General features: G+C 41.1%; 2 protein-coding genes across 2 annotated transcripts; one reads left to right on the top strand and one right to left on the bottom strand.

The window, feature by feature from the left end:
* Positions 1-889: 889 nt before the first annotated feature.
* Positions 890-3026, bottom strand: LOC132453696 (ladderlectin-like). Its single transcript, XM_060046649.1, has 6 exons — positions 2843-3026; positions 2201-2248; positions 2022-2113; positions 1772-1897; positions 1495-1594; positions 890-1115 (listed from the first exon to the last, which is right to left on the bottom strand). Exons 1-6 carry the CDS (start codon positions 2901-2903, stop codon positions 1042-1044), a joined length of 501 nt encoding a protein of 166 aa, XP_059902632.1. The 5' UTR covers positions 2904-3026; the 3' UTR covers positions 890-1041.
* Positions 3027-5265: 2239 nt separating this feature from the next.
* Positions 5266-16076, top strand: LOC132454567 (3-oxo-5-alpha-steroid 4-dehydrogenase 2-like). The gene is made up of 5 exons (XM_060048021.1): positions 5266-5583; positions 14046-14200; positions 14578-14679; positions 15315-15465; positions 15840-16076. Exons 1-5 carry the CDS (start codon positions 5306-5308, stop codon positions 15904-15906), a joined length of 753 nt encoding a protein of 250 aa, XP_059904004.1. The 5' UTR covers positions 5266-5305; the 3' UTR covers positions 15907-16076.
* The last annotated feature ends 6168 nt before the right edge of the window (positions 16077-22244 follow it).

Raw genomic sequence — 22244 nt, 5'->3', positions numbered from 1 at the left:
AGGGATTTGTCAATTTTCATTAATCTGCTTGGTAGTATGGAAGTAATATTGAGGCTACGTTTACACGATGACGGTCTGAACAGAAGACGCAAAAGTGGCGTTGCGTCTTCACTTTTTATTCCGCGTTTAGACGAGCGTTTTCAGGAGGAAATCTGCGTGCATACGGTGACGCAAAAGTGTGTGGAATTCGATTGGGTATGCATGCCAGGCTGCTAGGTGGTGCTGTGATAGACTATCACACAACACCGCCATGTCTGAGCGCATGCGTAGAATCTTCCTTCACTTATCCGTGCCGCAAAAACCAAAAAGATCCTTCTATGTTCAGTAATACTATCTGTAAATATCCTGTACATTTCGTGGAAATACTCCTGTATGCTTGTTAGAGCTGCCAGAGCAGCTTGAAGGTCCGACGCATGGAAATAATCTGACATGTTTGTTTATTTCCTTGTACTGGCACATGTATGTGACGTAAACACGTACGTGAGCAGATCTGAGCAGTGTTTTGCGTCTTGGCAGTTTTAACTTTTCCACTCTGGAGGGTGGTTTCAGATTTATGCGTTTTCATGCCCCAAAAACGCCGTCACCGTCTAAACGAAAGGCACTTCCGATAAAATATTTTGTCGTTTTCACCCGCAAGCGTCCTCGTGTAAACGGGGCCTGAGTAATGACAAAAGAATATGATGTGTGATGGTGTCTGTTGTGACATCATTTTATATTGCAATCAAAGCTCAGACCAAACTTATATTTGACCAAATGTGTATTTGATCAATTTCTTGTTATGTTAGCTTTACAACAGATTATCAAATAATTTGTTCAAACTAGTTCAGCAGACGCTAGTGCAGGTATAAATAGTAGGCAGTAGGTTTTAAACTTCTGGACACACAGGTAGTAGAATGTAAATTGTTTTATTAGTGGTCGTGCAGAATAGTAACTTCAGAGATAGGATGTCTCATGAAGTGTGTTCTAAACTGTTTGGTTGGAACATCTGGATGAAGAGCAGTCAGCACCAGCTCCAGATGTGAGCGACACTCCTCCGGTGGGCTAGCAGCTGGATCTCATCTCACAGATGTAGGGGAAGAAGGTGTTGCAGTGGTGGTTGGACCATCCCTTGTTCCCTGGGGGACAGAAACACCCTCAGCATCTTCACCACCTTAAAGAACCACCCCAGCATCTTCATCCCCTGACAGAAACACCCTCAGCCTCTTCATCACCTGACAGAACCGCCCTCAGCCTCTTCATTCCCTAACAGACCCACCCCAGCCTCTTCATCACCTAACAGAACCACCCAAGCCTCTTCATCCCCTAACAGAACCACCCCAGCCTCTTCATCCCCTAACAGAACCACCCCAGCCTCTTCGTCCCCTAACAGAACCACCCCAGCCTCTTCATCCCCTCCTCCCCATCATGACCCCCCATCATAACCACCACCACCACCACCTCCTTGGTTCTGCATGCTGTGCTGCATTGTGTTATTCTGGTGACGGGTGGGTCTACCTTCCGTGTTGATGATGAGACACTGGTTTTCGTTGGTGGAGACGTCGGACTCCGGTTTGACATAATCGAAGGGACTTCCGCCCTCCCACCGCCACTCACCCTGCAGCCAATCACATGCCAGTTACCATCAGCCAATCACATTCCAGTTGCCATCAGCCAATCACATGGCAGTTACCATTAGCCAATCACATTCCAGATACCATCAGACAATCACATGGCAGTTACCATCAGCCATTTGTGTGAGTGTGTGTGTGTGTGTGCGTGAGTGTGTGCTGACCAGGAAGTGGTATCCCCCCAGCCAGGCGAAGGTGTGGCCTCCTGTCTGGGCCAGGCGCTGCAGGTAGTTGTACTCCACGGCGCTGTGGGCCGATGCCAGGCTGCCCTCCCGCTCTGCACATAGTCTCTGGAGCAAGGCATTCACACACACAGTATTTGTTATCAGTTTTACAGTTGCAGTATATGCAGCATGTATACAGGTGCAGTATTTGTATGCAGGTTTACAGGTGCAGTACACATGTAGCTTGTACCTCTGCTGTGCCCCAGTTTGTAGGATTGTTCTCCAGGTAGAAACAGTCACCACGGAAATTGTCCCAGCCGTCCAGGCAGAAGTTGATCCGCTCTGAGGGGGAGACAGAAGGGTTGGTCCGGTCCTGTAAGGAGCTCTGGGTGAACAGTGTTCATGTGTGGCGTCTGAGAGGCTTCTCACCTGCACGAGTCCCAGCTGGCCTGGTCAGAGCTGAAATGTTGCGTGCTCCTGGAAGACAGACTTTGAGGGTTAGTGGACAGAGAGACGACAGATCAATTCCACAACTCACACTTAACTGTCTAGAGTCTACCAATCCGTCTGTCTGTCTACCTGTCTGCCTGCCTGTCTGTCTGTCTGCCTGTCTACCTATCTGTCTGTCTTCCGTCTCTCTGTATGTCCTTCTACCAGTCAGTCTGTTTACCTGTCAGTCTGTCTGCCTGTCTGTCCGTCTTTCTACCTGTCTTTCCGCCTGCCTGGTTGTTTTTCTCCCCGGCAACAGCCTGGTTCTGCTGATCCAGGATAAGCCTGACTAAGCGAGTGCAGGAGTGTTTATATGTTCTCCCTGATCTGGAAAAGCTCTACAAATAAACACGATCCAGGGAAGGACACGCAGCATTCCCTTTGTGACCACGCCACACATGGTAACGGTACAATAGACACTTTAGAAAAGTCACACCTGTGTTAACATCTGTAGCGGGCACACGCTAAAGGCTTCACAGGCAGGATCGGGACAACAAAGTCGTTTGGACACATGATATTAGTAGTGGAATGTTCTAGCGAAGCGAGAGACGGCGCGCCGTTCACCAGAGCCGGGGGACTGACCTGGAGCCGCTCCGACGGCCAGCACCCCCCCGAGGAGAACTAGGGCGAGAAGACCCCTCATGACCAAGGGGATGATGTTCAGGAAGCTCTGGATGAGGAGGAGGTAGGAGGAGGAGCAGGTCTGAGGTCGGAGGAGCAGGCAGGAGGGAGATGTACCTGTTGCAGGTGATACTGGTGGCAGGACAGTCCACTCTTTATATACAACTCATTCATGTATCGTCACCACAACAAAATATCGTGGACGCCTCTTCATTGAGGAAGTGTTGGGCAACACTGTGTTGGATTGTGACTCAAACATCTCCACACCCTGGAATTCTGAAGACTCAGAAGGATGTGGGATTCAGATTTATGGAGCTGCACTAGAAGGAAGTTGCTTGATGTGACTTCCTTACTGGTAAACGTTTCTGACAATATTCAGCACAAATTTAAAGGAATAACATTGGAATCAATTGAGGGTCCATGATAATGTCGGTTAAGTTGCACGGGGGGGCCTCGTAGGAAGAGGGGGTCCCCAAACACCCCGAGATGACCTAAAGAGGGTGACCTCATGAGGACGGCCTCTTTGATGAGGTCCTCCTGATTAGGGTGACCTCATGAGGTCATCCTAATCAGGAGGACCTCACCTTGATGACCTCACCTTGCAGACCTCTTGAGGATGAGTTGTTTTGGTTGCAATTATTAGATGTGAATCTGTCGTTGTGATATGTTCTGTGATGCGACGTTTTTTTGTTGTTGTGATATTGTCGGGTTGTTGGGATGTTTTGATGTGGTTGTGATGTGATGTTATGTTTTGATGTGGTTGTGATTTAATGTTGTTGGGTTGGTGGTGTGGTGTTGTTGTGTCTTTGTGATGTGATGTTATTACGATGTTGTTTGTGTTGTGTCTTCTGTTTTGTGAAGGCCCTCTGCTCTATGTATGAGACGTGTAGGGCGAGGAATGGAAGTTTAATGCATTCACTTGAGTGAATAATTCTGCTCTTATTCTTTCTGAAGGTTAAACTGATCCTGGAGCAACTCTGTCAATCTGATCAGAATGGGCCTTTGGTCTGAACAACCCTAAAGTCCTGCAGTGCCTGCACAATGCCTAACATCGGCCTGCCGATATATCGGTCAGACTCTATTATTAACTGGAATAAACTCCCTGAGGATTCAAGACTTGCCCCAACTCTGAGCAACTTTAAAACAAGATTGAAGACTTTTATGTTTGCTTTAGCTTTCTGCTGAATCTTAAATACATTGCAATTTCTAAAAAGCTTTTTTTTTCTTTTTCTTTTTTTTGCCTTCATTTTACAAGAATGCCTTTATAACTTTCCCTTTATTTTCTATTTTGACCAGAAAGATACATGATCTGATACCAGAGAGAAAGGATAAGGGTTTGAGACCCAAGTTCTGTCTGGGTTAGAGTCCTAGAATCTGGGTTGGAGTCCCAGCGAAAGGACCAAGTTCCTTAAGGTCAGGTTGGAGTCCCGACGTGGGTTCCAGAGAGACTGTTGATCTGATCTTAAATACATTGCACTTTCTATTTTTACTTACTAAAATGCCTTTTTAACTTTCCCTTTATTTTCTATTTTTACCAGTAAGATACATGATCTGATACCAGAGAGAAAGGATAAGTGTTTGAGACCCAATTTCTGTCTGGGTTAGAGTCCTAGAATCTGGGTTGGAGTCCCAGAGAAAGGACCATGTTCCTTAGGTCGGGTTGGAGTCCCAGAGAAAGACCTGAGTTCTGTCTCGGTTAGAGTCCCGACGTCTGTCTGGGTTGGAGTCCCAGAATAAGGCCTTTGGTTCGTGGTTAGAGTTACTAGAATCCGGGTTGGAGTCCCAGAGAATGTACCAAGTTCCTTTAGGTCGGGTTGGAGTCCCGACGCAGGTACCAGAGAGACTGTTGATCTGATCTTAAATACATTGCACTTTCTATTTTACTCATTTCTTTGCATATGTTTTCTTTTACTTATCTATTTTGTTTTATTGTATGACAATGTTTATATGTGAAGCACTTTGAGTCTGCCTTGTGTATGAAAAGTGCTCTATAAATAAAGTTGCCTTGCCTTGCCTCATGCACACACACACACACACACACACACACACACACACACACACACACACACACACACACACACACACACACACACACACACACACACACACACACACACACACACACACACACACACACACACACACACACACACACACACACACACAATCTCCTCTGCCCCAGATGGCAAGAATACCAAAACCGGAGACAAGCGCGCTCTGAAAAGCCCCTCACAGGGAAACTGGATTAACTGGAGAGAGAGAGAGAGAGAGAGAGAGAGAGAGAGAGAGAGAGAGAGAGAGAGAGAGAGAGAGAGAGAGAGAGAGAGAGAGAGAGAGAGAGAGAGAGAGAGAGAGAGAGAGAGAGAGAGAGAGAGAGAACTACTAGGATATAGTGGGCCCAGAAGAGAGGGGACACAGACGAAAATGGAGTGTAGGGAGAATTTGGTCCAGTGGCTGAGCTGGATTCTGCTCCTTGGGGGGCCGCTGGTTTGCTGGCTGCAGCTAACCACGGAAAGGCGGATGCTTTACGGCCGCTACACGAGGTCCGAGGACCGGTGTTTAGTGAACACCAAACTGGTCTGGATGATCCAAGAGGTGCCCTCGCTGCTGGTGCCGCTGCTCCTGCTGCTCTGCACCGAGTCCCGGGCCGGAGTGGGCCGCAGCCTGCTGCTCGGAACCTTCTGCCTGCATTACTTCCACAGGTGGGTGGCCACCCGTCCAGATTTGAAACGGACAGTCCGGTTGCAGCGCCGCCACTACGTGCACGCGCAGCCAGTGATGCCAGTAACGCGTTACTTAGTAACGCGTTACTGGCCTCGGACCACTTTTTTCAGAAACGAGTAATCTAATGCGTTACTATTTCCAAACCAGTAATCAGAGTAAAGTTACTCATCAGTAAAGTCACTGTGCGTTTGTATTTTTAATTTTTTTTACCGGATCAACGATTGCCGTTGAGAGCGATGGAGTGCTGTGTGCGTGTTTGTCTGTCAGTCTGTCTGTCTCCCTGTCTGAGTAAGAGTGCGTGAGCGTGTGAAGCGTAAGCCTCCAAAGGCTCTATCAGAGGCGAGTGTCGACCTTGGCTCTCCAGAGTCCGCGCCACCAGTTGTTATTAGCGGCGGAATTAGTCGCGCGGAGCAGCGCGCGCGTGTGCGTGTGCGTGTGCGTGTGTGTGTGTGTGTGTGTGTGTGTGTGTGTGTGTGTGTGTGTGTTGCGTCGGAGCGACGGCAGCAGAAGGATCGCATGGGAGCCTCTACATTATCGCCAGAGAACTAAACCCACGGGGAGGTCCAGGCAGCTCGAGCGCTAGAACGCGTTGTTTACGTCGTTTACGTCACGCACACGGAGATACCTTCAGGAGCAACCTAGTTAGATGAAGGGGCTTTTGTATTGCAGTGTGTACAGGCTGTGTCTCATTACTTTGCTCCATGGAAAATTTCAGAAAATAATCATGTGTCTCATACAAATGGTTCAGAACGATCGAGAGGTTTGTTAGTTAATGAAAATGAGGCAAAGATTAAATCGTAATGACAGAACGGATCAGTCACAGATCAATTACAACAGATACATATGAGGAGAAATGTACGGAACATTGTTTAAATCTGTGAATTCCACGGGTACAGAATCATATCCACAAACGGTGGAAATAGACTCAATACAATACAGATGGGCAAGAAGCAACTAGTAAGAGACACGATCTCAGTCGAAAAAGCCCTGGCGCCTACTTACATTCTTGATCGCGGTTCAATTGATATCTACAGGAAACATGTGGGGAACTATAGACAAAGGATATTATCAAAGATCTATCCGACCAAGTTTACAACATTAACAAATCATTTGATTGCAAGTTATACGTTTTGATTAAATTGTTTTGGTTCATTGGGTTTTATTCTCTTATTTTTATATATAGGCCTATATTTAATACGTTCTGTTTGATTCTGTTGACCAAAAACAGATTCCATAGCAGATAAATCACCCATTTGCGGAAGTCTATCACAGCAGAAATGTAGCAGAGGTCAGATGTTAAAGACAGCAGTTAAAGAGGCCCGTCAGGGTGGATCTGCCATGTCCCAGCAACATCTACAGCGCATATAACAAGCTTACCTAAATAAAAAAGAACTAATAGTTGATAATTACAAATTATTGTTATTATTTTATACTCTGTTGTGACAGAATGTTACACCTTTCCTGTTCCTCGGTAGTCGGGGAGCACAGGGGAGACGTTCCCTCTAGGGCCGATGTCCTTTCGGGGGTAAATGTTTCTGATCTCTCTGTGACTGATCCTTCCTTGTCCAGGGTTTCCCCCAGCACTATCTTGTTAAGGCGGCCGCCTTAACAAGACTAGGGCCCTGCCTTGACTACCAATGTATTGAAAAAAAAAAAAAAAAAAAATGGCATTCGTAATACTCAGGTAATACTGTTTACAACATTAGTCGTGCCAATAAAGTTTTTGGAGTGTAATTGAGACGGGGACATCTGGTGGTTGAATATATTGTTGCATAGTCTATCATAGTCACCTGTCAATCTACCGCCAGTGACGTGCGGTGAGGTCAGTGAGTGGGTAGGCACTGAGTTCTGAAAGCCAGATTTCTCTAAACCTATATATTGTTAAATCAAAAACAATAAACAACAAACAGGCACGCACGGCCGATTTCAAATAAGTTCCTCCCTTTCACTCACACACACACACACACACACACACACACACACACACACACACACACACACACACACACACACACACACACACAGAGACGGGACGTATATGAAATGTCACGACGGTGACTTCAGGTTTGCCCGTAGCCTACTGTAGTTTGGACTAAATGATTAAACATCGCATCCATCGACTTAACGGACCCCTCCCTCACACCGAGGGCCGAAAAATCTGCATGTTTGCACAACATTTGTACCTACTGTTGTTTATTTATATGGAAATAAACAGTCGTTTATTTCATTCATGCGTACTGGCATCTTTGAGCAAAATACCCCCAAAATTTTTCGCAGCGGCGCTTTGCGCCGCGCCAACAACACCACCGACTGCTTACCACCTTGACTGAGACATTTACGGGGGGAAACACTGTTGTCTGACCACTTTTGTGTTTTCTTTAATATATCTTTTATTCCCAACATACAGACAAAATCAAATACTGTCAAAAAACGGTATATCAATGAAGAATCTAATGTACTTTTTAAAAAGGCCATCTCCTTGCTACCACCTCTCAACCCATGTTCTGCTGATGATCTTGTAGAAAACTTTAATTTGAAAATGTTGAAAGTCATAGATGTCATTGCACCTTATAAGGTTAAAACGATTTCTTGAAAGCAAAAGGCACCCTGGAGAAAAGCTGCTTCTGTAACAGCACAGAAAAAAGAATGCAGGAAGGTTGAACGCATCTGGCATAAATCAAAACTTCATATTCACCATGATATCTACAAAGAGAGCCTCCGTGCCTACAATTTAGACTTAAAAAGTGCTAGAGAAACATTTTTCTCCAATATCATTAAAACCAATACTAATAATGCAAAAGCCCTATTTGCAACTGTTGACAGACTGACCAACCCCCCAATACAAATTCCACCTGATCTCCATTCCACGCAGAAATGCAATGAGTTTGCAGCTTTTTATACTGATAAAATTGAAGGCATCAGACGCGCCATCAATATCTCCACTTCAAACAAAAATGTTGGACTACCAACAACGTTGGCAGGGATGGCATGCTTTAATGTTATAGACTCTAAAACTCTTGTGGAAACTGTTACACAACTAAAGCCATCCACCTTTTGCCTTGATTCTTTACCTACCAACCTCTTTAAGAATGTTTTTGACTGCCTAGCAATAGACATATTGCAGATAGTTAACAACTCTCTCCAGTCAGGCAACTTCCCAAAAGCCTTGAAAACTGCAGTTATTAAACCCCTTTTAAAAAAGCGGAGCCTAGATACCTCCATTATTAACAACTACAGACCAATATCAAATCTACCCTTCATAAGTAAAATCATTGAGAAAGTTGTCCTCCAGCAACTTAATCACTTCCTGGCATCGACTGGTTGTTATGACACCTTCCAATCAGGATTTCGACCCCTGCACAGCACTGAGACCGCCCTCATTAAAGTTGTAAACGACATCCGTCTTAACACAGACTCTGGCAAAACCTCAATACTAATGCTACTAGACCTCAGTGCTGCATTCAACACTGTAGACCATACAATACTTTTGGACAGGTTAGAAAACTGGGTGGGGCTTTCAGGCAGTCTTAAATTGGTTCAGATCCTACCTACAAAATAGGAACTACTTTGTTTCCATTGGCGACTTTGTATCAGAATCAACCAACGTGATGTGTGGAGTCCCACAAGGTTCGATCTTAGGACCCTCTTTATTCAACATGTACATGCTCCCACTAGGGCAAATCATGCAAAATAACAATATTGACCATCATTGCTATGCTGATGACACGCAAATCTATGTATCGCTATCACCAAATGACTATCGGCCCATAGATCTGCTGTGCCAGTGCATTGAGCAAGTGAAAGACTGGATGTGCCGAAATTTCCTTCAGCTAAATGAGGACAAAACAGAGATAATTGTATTTGGTGCTAAAACGGAAAGGCTTAAAGTAACACCTTCACTCTCTGTCCCTGAAAACCTCAAACAAAGCCAGAAATCTAGGGGTTATCATGGATTCTGTTTACATTTCGACAGTCACATCAAATCAGTTACAAAATCTGCATATTATCACCTTAAAAATTTAGCAAGACTTAGAGGGCTCATGTCCACCGAAGACTTACAAAAACTTGTACATGCCTTTATCACTAGTAAGCTTGATTACTGCAATGGTCTACTCTCTCGCATTTCTTGTGAAAAACATGATATCGGACATGACATAAGTGAGGCCTGGCACGCTACATCTTGGCTTGACCATTGTATTAGTACAGCCGATGGGCATATGGCTTTAGGGAATATGAGCATAAAGTATGGGGTGGCAGTGACAGACCATATACCCCTTGCATTTACTGTAAATGTTGGTGATATTCCGACAACAGTCAGTAATGAAAGTGCTTTGAATAATGAGTTCACTGCAAAATTGGACTGGTCATCTCTCACTAAAGATAACTTGTTGGCTTATTATAACAACACAGACAAACTTTTAAGTCATATACATCTGCCTAAAGAAGCTATTTTGTGTAAGGAGGCCAATTGTAAGAGGGTTGAGCATAAGAGAGACCTTGGTTCCATGTATGACAATGTGGTGTCGGCCCTGTATGATGGTGGTAAACCTTTTTATAAAACTGACACGCAGAACAAGAAAATTAACATTAGACCCAGCTGGAATGAGCATGTAGCGATGTATCATACTGAGGCTCGTGAAGCATATAAACTCTGGGACACGGCTGGAAAACCTAGGCAAGGCCCTGAGCTTGAGCATAAAAAGCTGGCAAATGCCAGATTCAAGTATGCTGTGCGTTTCATATCCACAAATGAGCAAGTTATGATGGCTGATTCTATGGCCAACAATTTTATGAGTAATATCACCACTGATTCTTGGAAAGAGGTGAAAGCTCTTAACAAATGTAAACCATCCCTCCCATGTAATGTTGAAGGCATTTCTGGTACAGAGAACATTGCAGCATTATGGAGACAGCACTACAGCTCCTTGTTTAACTGCATAAAGAGTGATCCATATGTGGTTGACTCTGATATGAGTGTTGAAACAATAAGTAATCATGCGGTTTTTGATGCCATGCATACACTGCCAAACAATAAAGCATGTGGTTTGGACTTTATTTCAGCTGAACATCTCAAAAATGCCAGTTTGAGGCTAGCTCCTCTCCTAGCTCTCAGCCTCATGAATTTTATGATCCATGGCATAGTACCGGATTCAATGTTATCCATCTTGCTGGTCCCAGTGCTTAAGGACAAAGCTGGGAGAGTAAGTTGCATGGATAATTATAGGCCAATAGCGCTAGCAAGCATTCTATCAAAAGTTGTGGAAAGAATCCTACTTGATAGAATAACTGGGTATCTTTCTTCTTGTGACAATCAGTTTGGTTTTAAACCAAAGCATGGGACAGACATGTGTATATATGCACTCAAGGAAATAGTGAACCTGTACAGGGCCAAAAATTCATCTGTCCTTATGTGCTTTATCGATGCCTCCAAAGCATTTGATAGAGTTAACCACAGGAAACTGTTCATGAAGCTAACACAAAGGGGCGTGCCTGGGTATATTGTAAGGGTTCTGATCTACTGGTATGCTCACCAGAAGATGCAGATTAAATGGGGAGGTAGTATATCAGCACCCTTTGGAGTTGGCAATGGCGTTAGGCAGGGAGGAATCTTGTCTCCAATTCTATTCAACTTGTATGTCAATGATTTGTCCATGCAATTGAGAGCCTGTAACACAGGGTGTATGACTGGTGAGATGTTGGTGAACCACCTTATGTATGCAGATGATCTGGTCATTATGAGCCCAAGTAGTGCTGGACTACAGCAACTCCTTAATATCTGCACTGAGTATGGATTAAAACATGACATTAAATATAATGCTAGCAAGAGTGCTGTTTTAATATGTAGAACCAAGCAGGATAAAAGGCTAAATTTCCCTGCGTTCCAACTGTCTGGCAATATTCTAGATGTATGTCGAAGGACAAAAATACCTTGGACATTTTATAAATGATCAGTTGAATGATGATGATGATGTGTACAGACAATGCTGAAAACTATACGCCCAGGCAAACACAATTGCACGCAAGTTCAGCTTTTGTTCAACAGAGGTGAAGGTAGCCCTGTTCAAAGCATATTGTACACCGCTTTACTGCGCTCAATTATGGTCAAGCTACAAGAAATCTAGCATGCAGAGGCTGAGAGTTGCGTACAATGATGCTATGCGCATCCTTTTAAAAATACCCAGAGGGGGCAGTGCCAGCCAGATGTTTGTCACTGCAGGAGTGAGCACATTTCATGCACTTTTAAGAAATCTCATGTTTAAATTTATGAAACGTTTGGAGGAATCTCGGAATGGTATCATTGTGGTACTTGTAAATCCCACTCTGAGCTGTGCTCGCTATACCCCCAGCCTGAGGGTGCACTGGCTGAAATGTTTGTATATTAACTGACTTTTTATATTTTTGTATTGTATTTGTATTGTACTTCTGCTATTTATGGACTTGAGTCTGAAATAAAGTTTTCATATCATATAACAGTTCTGTTCTTGGTGCTGCAGACCAGGCGGTGTTTGTTTGGCAGAACGGTCTCAGAACTGTAACATACAGCAGTTCTCTGGGAAATGAGAATACTGCCTAACTGCATGTGGTTAAAAACGTTTCAACTTTAAGCTGTATCACTTTTGTTTTGGCTCTTCCACCGATTTTAAAGGGTGCTCCAAGCAGTATTTATTTGTTAAAATAACTGATAAATAGCTCTATATTTTGACAGCCATCACTGATCAAGAGTGTTTGGTCAGCATAATGGGTCACAAGTCCATTCATGATGCAGTAAACAGAAGAAAATGACCGGCACGTGGGTCTGTTTATAAACAGACCCACGTGCCGGTCATTTTCTTCCAACCTATAAATAGGTCGGAAGACACGGGAACCGATTCTTTGCGTTTGGTACTTTATTTAACAGTACACGTAAGGCCTACTCCAAAAACACAACCAGACTCGTTGCTTCAGTTCAATAGTTTAGCTTAGCCGTGGAGAGTTATAACAGAGAATGTCTAATGGGACTCTGGTTATAAGCTATGCTAACGGTAATGATGGTACAAAATCCCAGCTCAGACGCTGAGGTTCAATATCTGGACCTTGACTGCGCCCCAGATTAATTGGCCAGCTCTTGTTTTCTTTGCTGAGTCTAGCACATGGGTCTGCCCCCCTCTTCTTCACGCTTGGCCCGGGGCGGGCCTATCACAACTCATCACAACTACCGTATTGGTCCGAATATAAGACGGCCTTTTTTCCCCTCGAAATAGGTCTGAAAAAGTTGGGTCGTCTTATATTCGGGGTCTAGTATTCAGAGCGCAGTTTCTCTTCTTCGCCTCTCCCTTTAAATGTCAATACACATTCGCGGCCGCAGGTTGCGCCAGAAATTGGTTCCGGGAAGAAGTAGTCCAGCGTCCTTAACAACCGTTACCGGTGTTTAAAGACAGGCTGACCATTAGAGACAAGTGGCTCAAAAGTGGGTCAGGTCAATCAACAACAGCGGAGGAGCTATGATGCCAATTTTAAAATAATGGTCGTCAATAAGGCAGAGTCAAGTAACAACTGCAAAGCTGCCAAGAAGTTTGGGGTCACGGAGTGTAACGTAAGAAAATGGCGAGCACCAAAATAACGTCTCAAAGAAGTCAACAGTCAGCACAAATCCTACCGTGGTCCTCAAAGTGGCCGTTTCAGTGAGGTTGACCGGAGAGTTTTTTAATACGTCAGAGAAAACGCGCTTTGGTCGGAGCCGGTGGAAGCGGAGCAGCTGGGGAGCGATGACAGCGAGAGCAAACACAGCGGGGCAGAGGACGTGTGTGAGCGATAGAGAGAGATCGGAGGAGAAGTTTGGCGAATTTTAGTTAAGTTTAGTTAAATATGTGGCCTGTATTTTTCTATGTTATTTAAAAATGTTCCCAATGTTGCTTGATTATTGCTTGATATTAATTTTGAATCATACTGTACATATTTTGCCTTGAAAGTGCCGTGGCCTTTACTGGCATTATTATTATTGTCATTAATATAACAAGTGTTTAATTCACTGTTCTTTGTTGAATTAAACACTCAATTAAACTCAGGATCTGCGTTTGATCACAGTTGAAACTGATGAATCTGTATTTCAAGCTCTGGGAGCGTTGTCAATTAGTAGCCTACATTTAAAACTATGTACTAATTGACAGATTTGTCTATACACTTTCAAATCTATATTTGACAAATTCACAAATGTCAATAGACATTTATTGATGATTTTATACATTTCCAAATTGAGCTAGTTACGCAACTCTCAACTGACGTTTGAATTCATGTCATGATTTAATTTTGAAACCAGTAGAAGGTCATCTTTGGCGGTATGGAAATGGCCACACACCCTGGACCCACACATACACACAAACACACACACGAAAATATGTATTTTATTGAGGCATGACATTCAGGTAGAGGAGACAACTTTGAATATAAAATACTTCCCCAGGTCGTTCATCTACGCCTGGCGGACCCGCGGGCGGCCGTTTCCTGTTAACATCGCCGTAAAATCGTTCATCTTCTGCGGCATGAACGGACTGCTGCAGGGACACTACCAACTCCACTGCGCCCCCTCCTGGCAGAACCCCGTACGGATGGCAGTGGGTGGGTCTAGGCCAAGGCTCCTGTTTTTAAATGACCATGAATACGATTTACTAATGCTTTTATTTGGCAAGACAAATTATGAAAATACACATACCTTACATAAACTTACCCTATGCTCAAAGCACACTGGAATATTATGATAAAAAACCATAGAAAGTCGATAGAAAATAATCTTAGTGGGTAACTGTGTTAAGCAAATTAGACCACTTTTTGGTGTGCATACTATCAATGCATATTGTTCTGGCCTTACTGTGTTCCTGTGCCGATATTTTATTGATATTTGATATGTGTGTGTGTGTGTGTGTGTGTGTGTGTGTGTGTGTGTGTGTGTGTGTGTGTGTGTGTGTGTGTGTGTGTGTGTGTGTGTGTGTGTGCAGGTCTGCTTCTGTTCTTTGCAGGTCTGATAATCAACATCCACAGCGACCATTTGCTACGGAGCCTTAGGAAACCAGGAGAAGTCCACTACAGAATCCCCAGAGGTACCAATACCCACCGTACTACAGTACTACCACAGTACTCACACAGTATTACGATACCAACATAGTACTACAGGACTACTAACAGTAATACAGTACTAATAGTACAGTACTAACAGTACTAACACAGTACTACAGCACTACTAACAGTACTACAGTACTAACACAGTACTACTGACACTACTACAGTACGAACATTAATACAGTACTACAGTACTACTAACATTAATACAGTACTACTAACAGTACTAAAGTACTACAGTACTACTAACATTAATACAGTACTACTAACAGTACTAAAGTACTACAGTACTAACACAGTACTACTAACAGTTATACAGTACTACTAAGAGTACTACAGTACTACTAACAGTAATACAGTACTGTTAGAAGTACTGTATTACTGTTAGTAGTACTGTAGTACTGTTAGTAGTACTGTATAACTGTTAGTACTAACACAGTACTACTAACAGTTCTACAGTACTTAACAGTACTACAGTACTAACACAGTACTACTAACAGTTCTACAGTACTTCTAACAGTACTACAGTACTAACAGCTTACTACAGTGATGACGTGATACTACAGTCCCAGTGCAGTCCTTCAGTACTGACCGTGCCGCCTTCATCCGGCCCTAGGGGGGATGTTTGAGTTTGTGTCGGGGGCAAACTACTTCGGGGAGATCCTGGAATGGTTTGGCTATGCTGTGGCCGTCTGGTCGCTGCCTGCAGCCGCCTTCTTTCTCTTCACTAGCTGTACCATCGGCCCACGAGCCATACACCACCACAGGTAGCTACATCTACACCCATACAGGTGCCTCACCTGCACCACCATAGGTTACACCACCTACACCTGCACCACCATAGGTAACACCACCAACAGCTGAACAAACATAGATTACACCACCTACACCTGCACCACCATAGGTAACACCACCAACAGCTGAACAACCATAGATTACACCACCATCACGTGCACCACCATAGGTAACACCTCCTACAACTGCACCACCATAGGTAACACTACCAACACCTGAACCACGATAGATTACACCAACTTCACATGCGAAATGCATGTCCACCTCTGTACATAGAGAACACCCTGACGGATGAAAGGATCCTCAAGCGAAGTTAAGGCCTAATGTGTTTCTGCTCTCTCCTCAGGTTCTACCAGCAGCAGTTCAAGGACTACCCTCAGTCCAGAAGAGCCCTGATTCCTTTCCTTCTGTAGCACCTTGCATAATTTATGAAAAAAAACTGCATATCATCCCAGGTGAAAAAGTAGTATACTTTAGTGTATTACAAGTATAATTCAATTATACAAAAGTTAGTACAAGTATACTTTTACTTTTTGTGCTTAATTTAAAGTATACTTAACATATACTTTTAAAAAGTGTACTTCACAATAGATGTCATTAAATTCAACTTTAACGTACTTAAAAATAAGTATACTAATTCTGCAATACTTAAAGTGGTATTGCTTTGTACTTTTAAAAAGTATACTTTATTTTAAAGGCACCCAGTGCAACTTTATGTAAACATTCAATGAAAAATAAACATTCAATTTCTAGTCTTTTTTACACGTAGTAAGTTTCAATAACTCCATACCATTACATATCGACATTCAAGGAGCAAAGATGAGACGTCGTTGTGTGGTGAGAACTGATAGAAAATCGTAAACAACAACAATCGCCGGTGGGGAGAAGCCATTTTTCCATTGACTGGAAGCCTGCTTTATTTATTGTAGGTTACAAAAAATAAAGAAAATGGCGGCATTGTTGTTGTTATCGATTTTGTATCAGTTCTCACCACACAACGACGTCTCATCTTTGCTGCTTAAATGTCGGTATGTAATGGTATGGAGTTATTGAAACTTACTACGTGTAAAAAAGACTAGAAATTGAATGTTTATTTTTAAGCCTCGAAAGTTGCACTGGGTGCCTTTAAGTTCATTTAAATTGTACCTAAGTGTACTTAGAAAAAGTATACTAAATTGCAAATACTTAGAGTGGTAATTTAGTGTACTTCTAAAAAGTGTACTTTATTGTAAGTGTATTGTAATTTGTACCTAAGTGTACTTCTGAAAAGTACACTCATTTTCAAGTATTTTGGAATTCACTATTAAAATACTTTTTTAAAGTGTAATTTAATTTCACTTCATTAGAATTGTATTGAAGTATACTTCCGTAAAGTTCACTTTAATTTAAGTTAATTTTAAGCTGTATTTCAGTATACTTAGCAAAAGTATACTAATGCCGCTTTTCCACCGCACATGTAGCTCGACTCGACACGACTCGACACGACACGACTCGACACGGTAGCAGCACGGGTGCTTTTCCACCGCAAATAGTACCTCCTGGACGTGGGCGGGGTCGGCTGCGCGAAAGGGCCGTGACGTATTTGTGTACGCGACGCAAACAACACATACGCAACCCACACATGGACAGAACCCACATAACAACAATGGAGGACATCGATCGCATTACTATTATTAGCTGGCATGTTGAAGAAGTTGGAGAAGTGGAACATGTTGGCTGCGGCGCTGCTATGGATGTTACCAGCATGGTTGCCATGTCGCTCTCGTGACTTCGTCACACTCTCTGGCCAATCAGTCGCCGGCCGTCTGCCGACGTCACCTTTTAGCATCGGCTCAGCTCGCTTGGAACCTAGAGCGAGTAGGTACTAGAAAAAGCAGCCACTTCAGGTACCAGATACCATGGTACCGCGGTGGAAACGCAAAAAATGCGAGCTGAGTCGAGTCGTGTCGAGTCGTGTCGAGCTGGTACCATGCAGTGGAAAAGCGGCATAAGTTGCAAATACTTAAAGGCACCCAGTGCAACTTTATGTAAACATTCAATGAAAAATAAACATTCAATTTCTAGTCTTTTTTACACCTAGTAAGTTTCAATAACTCCATACCATTACATATCGACATTCAAGGAGCAAAGATGAGACGTCGTTGTGTGGTGAGAACTGATAGAAAATCGTAAACAACAACAATCGCCGGTGGGGAGAAGCCATTTTTCCATTGACTGGAAGCCCGCTTTATTTATTGTAGGTTACAAAAAATAAAGAAAATGGCGGCATTGTTGTTGTTATCGATTTTGTATCAGTTCTCACCACACAACAACGTCTCATCTTTGCTGCTTAAATGTCGGTATGTAATGGTATGGAGTTATTGAAACTTACTACGTGTAAAAAAGACTAGAAATTGAATGTTTATTTTTAAGCCTCGAAAGTTGCACTGGGTGCCTTTAAAGTGGTATTTTAGTGTACTTCTGAAAAGTACACTTTGTTTCAAGTCCTTTGTAATACACTATTAAAATGCTTTTTTGATTTGATTTGATTTGATTGAAATTTATTTCGAACATGTAAAAGAAAACAAAAAATATATATCATACACAAATTATTGATGTTAAACAAAATAGAAAGCATAATTCGATACATAAATGATAAATACTTGATAATTGTAACATGTTCGAAAAGGGGTGGGAAGAAGTTTACACTTATTTAATCCCATCCCTTCTCTGTCATTCATTGAAATTAACATTCCTTAGTCATAATAATTATTAACATTTTCATTTATTAATCAATATATATGTATATATATATATATTATATATATATATATATATATATATATATATATATATATATATATATATATATATATATATATATATATATATATATTATTCCGTAACGTATCCAGTGGCGATACGTTACGTGGTTTGGAAACTCTGGTGGGGCCCATGCAGGAAAATATTATAACGCAATCCAGAAATACCACATATTACTACCATCACAAAATAAACAGTAGCAAGTGACAGAGGGGACCAAAATTGCAGCTGAATAATGCCATCACTCAAACACGAATCTGACAACATATATTAGGCTATTTTAGCAATAGCACCACCAAATGGCAGCGTTCAAGATCTCACAATATCAAAACTCAAGAAAACAACAACGTGGCAACAATAAAAACACAACGGCGCACACCCTTTACACAGCAATCAATATACAAAGCCACCACTCACAATATACCAAAAAAAGAAGAAGTATGGTTTAAGTTGCATTAAGTTTGCAGGCCACCATACTGTACAATTAACAATGAATCTAGCCTGATAGAGTGGTTGCCTATTCAGACCTGGATAATCCTGGGTGAAAATTTAAGTAAATTTGGGCTAAGATGGTAATTACCTGTGCTTTAAGGACAGTGCTGTCTGGTCTCCTTTGTGTGGCTGAGGTGAAACACAAGCATTTTTTTCCGCTTGAACAACTCCTGGTTGAACGATCTATTCTTGTCCTTTCCCTCTTGAATAATGATTAAATCCGTCCGGCGATGTGGTCCCAAACGTTTTATCTCCAACTTCTGTTCAAGTGCTAAATCTCACATGACAGATACTCAACACGATTCATCATTTAATGAATGAAACGTCCATTTGTTGTTATTTACTGTAACAGTAACTACGTTAGCCAGCTAGCAAGATCTGATCGGCTCCCGCCGTAAACCCCGCCCTTTCTACAAATCAACCAATGAGAAGAGCCTTGGGGCACTAAACTTCTGGCCCCACCGCCGAAACAGAAGCGGGCGCTGCGCACGCGCTTGCTCGCGCAACAGCACCAGTTTTCTACACTGCAGCAGACGGGGCCATCTCGGCTGTGCCCCACCGAGCGGAAATGATCAGACCTGCAAAGAACATTTTATTTTTTTAAATAAAATGTGTAACTTATATGTTCATATCAGATATATACTATAATTTCTTACACATTTGTCAAAAAAAATAAATAATAATAAATAAATTAACAAAATAAACAAAAAAAAAAACATTCATGAAAAAAAAAACATTCATGAAAATATATAGATATTATCTCACTATTGATACGTTTTTGTATCCAAACAATATTTTTCATTCAGAGAGAAAATAAATACTAAAAAAATAAAGAATAAATAACAAACTAAATAAATGACTAAACAATTAACACCCAATGAAAATCAAACACCTTCATCCTTGTACCCTGTGAATCACTTCCTTTAACCTTGTTTTGAATAGTTTTAAGTTAGGACATTGTTTGAGCTCTTCTTTTAACCCATTCCACAATTTTACTCCACAGACAGAGTGGAGTAACGCACCTTTTTTTTTTTGTACGCACCTTTTTCATTTTAAAATTAAACAATCCCCGTAAAAAATAACTCCCTTCTCTTTGTGTGAAAATTTTTTGAATATTTGCCGGTAGTTTGTTATTTTTTGCTTTAAACATTAACTGTGCTGTTTGAAATTCAACCAGATCTGGTAATTTGAGTATTCTTGACTGCATGAATAATGAGTTTGAATGATCCCTATACCCAACATTGAAAATGGTCCGTATTGCTCTTTTCTGCAGAATGAAAAGTGAATGTAATGTACTTTTGTAATTATTGCCCCAAACCTCTACACAGTAACTTAAATAAGGTGAAACCAGTGAACAATAGAGGATTTGTAACGACTTATGATCCAGAACCTGTTTAGCTTTATATAATACTGCAATACTTCTTGACAACTTCGAGTGTATATGTTTTACGTGAGATTTCCAGTTTAATTTCTCATCAATTGTTACCCCAAGGAATTTTATTTGACTAACTTGTTCAATGTCTACGCCATTAATCTGTATCTTTATTTGTTCATTTGTTCTGCAGTTTCCAAATAACATAAATTTTGTTTTGCTCAAGTTTAACGATAATTTATTATTATCTAACCATAATTTTAATTTACTAATTTCAAAATTGATCGCCTCTACTAATTGATATAAATCATCACCTGAAAAAAAAATATTTGTATCGTCAGCAAACAGAACAAGCTTCAACACATTCGATACATTACATATATCATTTATGTTAAGAATAAACAATTTTGGGCCCAACACTGACCCCTGTGGGACACCGCAAGCAATGTCCAAACACGCAGAGGAACAATCACCAAGTGTCACAAATTGATATCTGTCACTCAAATAACTCCTCACCCAGTTGCCCACTATACCCCTGATGCCGTAACGTTCCAGTTTTTTTATTAATATGTCATGATTTATTGTGTCAAATGCTTTTTTTAGATCTAGGAATATCCCTATTGATTGTTGTTTTTTGTCCATAGAATTTGTGATTTCTTCAACTGATTCTAATAAGGCCATTGATGTAGATCTATTTGCTCTGAATCCGTATTGATTATCAGTGAGCAGTTTGTGTTTATCTATGAAATTGTCCAGTCGATTATTGAATAGTTTTTCAAGAATTTTGGAGAATTGTGGCAGTAACGAGACCGGTCTGTAATTTGTGAAGTGGTGTTTGTTTCCAGATTTGTACAAAGGTATGACTTTAGCTATTTTCATTTTGTTTGGAAATGTACCCGTTTGGAATGAAAGGTTACAGATGTATGTGAATGGTTTTGTTATTCCTTCAATCACTTTTTTTACCACACTTTTTTTTTTCACTTTTTTTTTAAAGTGTAATTTAATTTCACTTCATTAGAAGTGTATTTAAGTGTACTTCCATAAAGTGCACTTTAATGCAAAAACATTTTAAGCTGTATTTCAGTGTACTTAGAAAAAGTATACTAAGTTGCACATACTGAAAGTGGTACTTTAGTGTACTTCTGAAAAGTACACTTTGTTTGTGTATTTGAATTTAATTTGAAATATTATAGAGGTATGATAATAGTTTGTTCAAAATACACTTATTCTGTAGTATAAGTAGTGATAAAATACACTTCATATACACTTCCACTCTACATTATAGTATTATAACATTATACTTAAAGTACATGCCTTTGATGCTTAAATTGTGACACAAATGTACTATAAATACATAATAAATTCATTTTTATTTACATAATTGCACACTTCAAAAGTACTAAATATAGTCAGAAAGTGTACTTGAATTTAATTAGAAATATGACAGAGGAATGATAATAGTGTGTTAAAAATACACTTCTATTATGTAGTATAAGCAGTGATAAAATACACTCAATATACACTTCTGCTCCTCATTAGAGTATAATAACATTGTACTTAAAGTGCATGCCTTTGATGCTGCAATTGTGATAGAAATTACTATAAATACATTTTAATTAACATAATGGCAGACTTAAAAAGTACTATATAGTCAGAAAGTGTATTTGAATTTAATTTGAAATATGACAGAGGTATGATAATAGTGTGTTCAAAATAGACTTATATACTACTATCAATTGAACCATAATGCCTTTTTAAGTATATTTCAATCACATAGGTAATATAATGCTATTGTACTGCAAGTGTGTTTCAAATGCTAGAAATCATACTTTTCACTAGTGTACTTCAGTACACTTAAAGGTTGTCAAAAGTTGTGCCATTTTAGCATACTATTTACACTTGGAGTATACTGGAGTATATCTATAGTAGTACTTAAGGTATACCTTAGTACACTTTGGTATACTTGAATGCGACGAAATTAGTACAGAATACAGTTACATACTAAAAGTGGACTTAGTACATCCTTTCAAAAGTGTAGTTGAAGTATAATATTTTTTCACCTGGGATTATACAGTTTGTTTCAGT

This window comes from Gadus macrocephalus, chromosome 3 (genome assembly GCF_031168955.1).
Source record: "Gadus macrocephalus chromosome 3, ASM3116895v1".
In the NCBI taxonomy this organism is placed as follows: Eukaryota; Metazoa; Chordata; class Actinopteri; order Gadiformes; family Gadidae; genus Gadus; species Gadus macrocephalus.
The sequence above is the reverse complement of the archived record's forward strand: the minus strand, read 5'-3'. Positions and strand labels throughout refer to the sequence as shown.

Coding starts and splice junctions, on each gene's coding strand:
- LOC132453696 (XM_060046649.1), bottom strand. CDS start 2,903: ATGAGGGGTCTTCTCGCCCTAGTTCTCCTCGGGGGGGTGCTGGCCGTC. Junction 2,249..2,842: donor GGCCGTCGGAGCGGCTCCAG/GTCAGTCCCCCG, acceptor TCTGTCTTCCAG/GAGCACGCAACATTTCAGCT. Junction 1,898..2,021: donor CAAACTGGGGCACAGCAGAG/GTACAAGCTACA, acceptor GCCTTGCTCCAG/AGACTATGTGCAGAGCGGGA.
- LOC132454567 (XM_060048021.1), top strand. CDS start 5,306: ATGGAGTGTAGGGAGAATTTGGTCCAGTGGCTGAGCTGGATTCTGCTC. Junction 14,201..14,577: donor CCCCGTACGGATGGCAGTGG/GTGGGTCTAGGC, acceptor GTGTGTGTGCAG/GTCTGCTTCTGTTCTTTGCA. Junction 14,680..15,314: donor CCACTACAGAATCCCCAGAG/GTACCAATACCC, acceptor ATCCGGCCCTAG/GGGGGATGTTTGAGTTTGTG.